The 673-nt window shown below is 67.0% G+C and overlaps 1 protein-coding gene across 1 annotated transcript in view; it reads right to left on the bottom strand.

Annotated features, from left to right (window-relative positions):
- Positions 1–242: 242 nt before the first annotated feature.
- LMF2 (lipase maturation factor 2) overlaps positions 243–673 on the bottom strand; it is a gene marked incomplete at its 3' end in the record, with an annotated part of 5,376 nt that continues 4,945 nt past the window's right edge. Inside the window, exon 6 of the mRNA XM_009886312.1 lies at positions 243–444. Coding sequence (XP_009884614.1) covers positions 243–444 — 202 coding nt within the window. The remainder of the gene's footprint in view (positions 445–673) is intronic.

Genomic DNA, 673 nt, shown 5'->3' with positions numbered 1-673 from the left:
TGGAGCGACACTGGAGGACACTGGAGGAAAGTCCCTCCTAACTCCCCCAGCACCCCCAAGCTGGGTCTCCACCCCACACGGGCTCCGAGAGCCCCACACCAGCTCCCCCAGTGCCTGCCAGATCCAAGCGTCCCTCCACGCAGGAATCGCACCCTCGTGGATGGCGCTGGCTGCCCCGTTCCTGCTCGGCCCCTCAGGGCAGAGCTGAGGGTCCCCAGGGGGGGCAGCACCCCGACACCCACCTGTACAAGGCCAAGAGGATCTCCCAGGAGAGCGAGAGGAAGCCCAGCCCCACCAGCGGCAGGGTCACTGCCCGCAGCCACGTCGTGAACTCGTGATAGGTGGGGTAGGGTGGGCTGGGGGACCTCCAGCAGTGGAGCCTGGAGCCCCCCAGGCCTGCCGTCCTGGGGCAGAGCTCCCCCAGACTCCTGAGGTCATCGGCTCCTTCCAGAGGGACAAAGCCCACGGGGGACGGCAGGGTGCCGCAGAGGGGACCACGCCAGTGGGACAGGGACACTTGGCTCCACTGGAGTCTGCTCCTCAGTGCCTGTCCCCGCCTACGGTTCAGGCCTTCCCCACAGCCCCTTCGGCGCCCAACATGATTGTTGAACTTGATTCAACACGGCCAAGTGCCGGGTCCTGCCCCTGGGTCACACCAACCCCTTGGACGCTA

Source organism: Charadrius vociferus, unplaced genomic scaffold, assembly GCF_000708025.1.
Source record: "Charadrius vociferus isolate BGI_N301 unplaced genomic scaffold, ASM70802v2 scaffold2695, whole genome shotgun sequence".
NCBI classification, from domain to species: domain Eukaryota; kingdom Metazoa; phylum Chordata; class Aves; order Charadriiformes; family Charadriidae; genus Charadrius; species Charadrius vociferus.
This window is presented reverse-complemented; position numbering and strand designations above follow the sequence as displayed.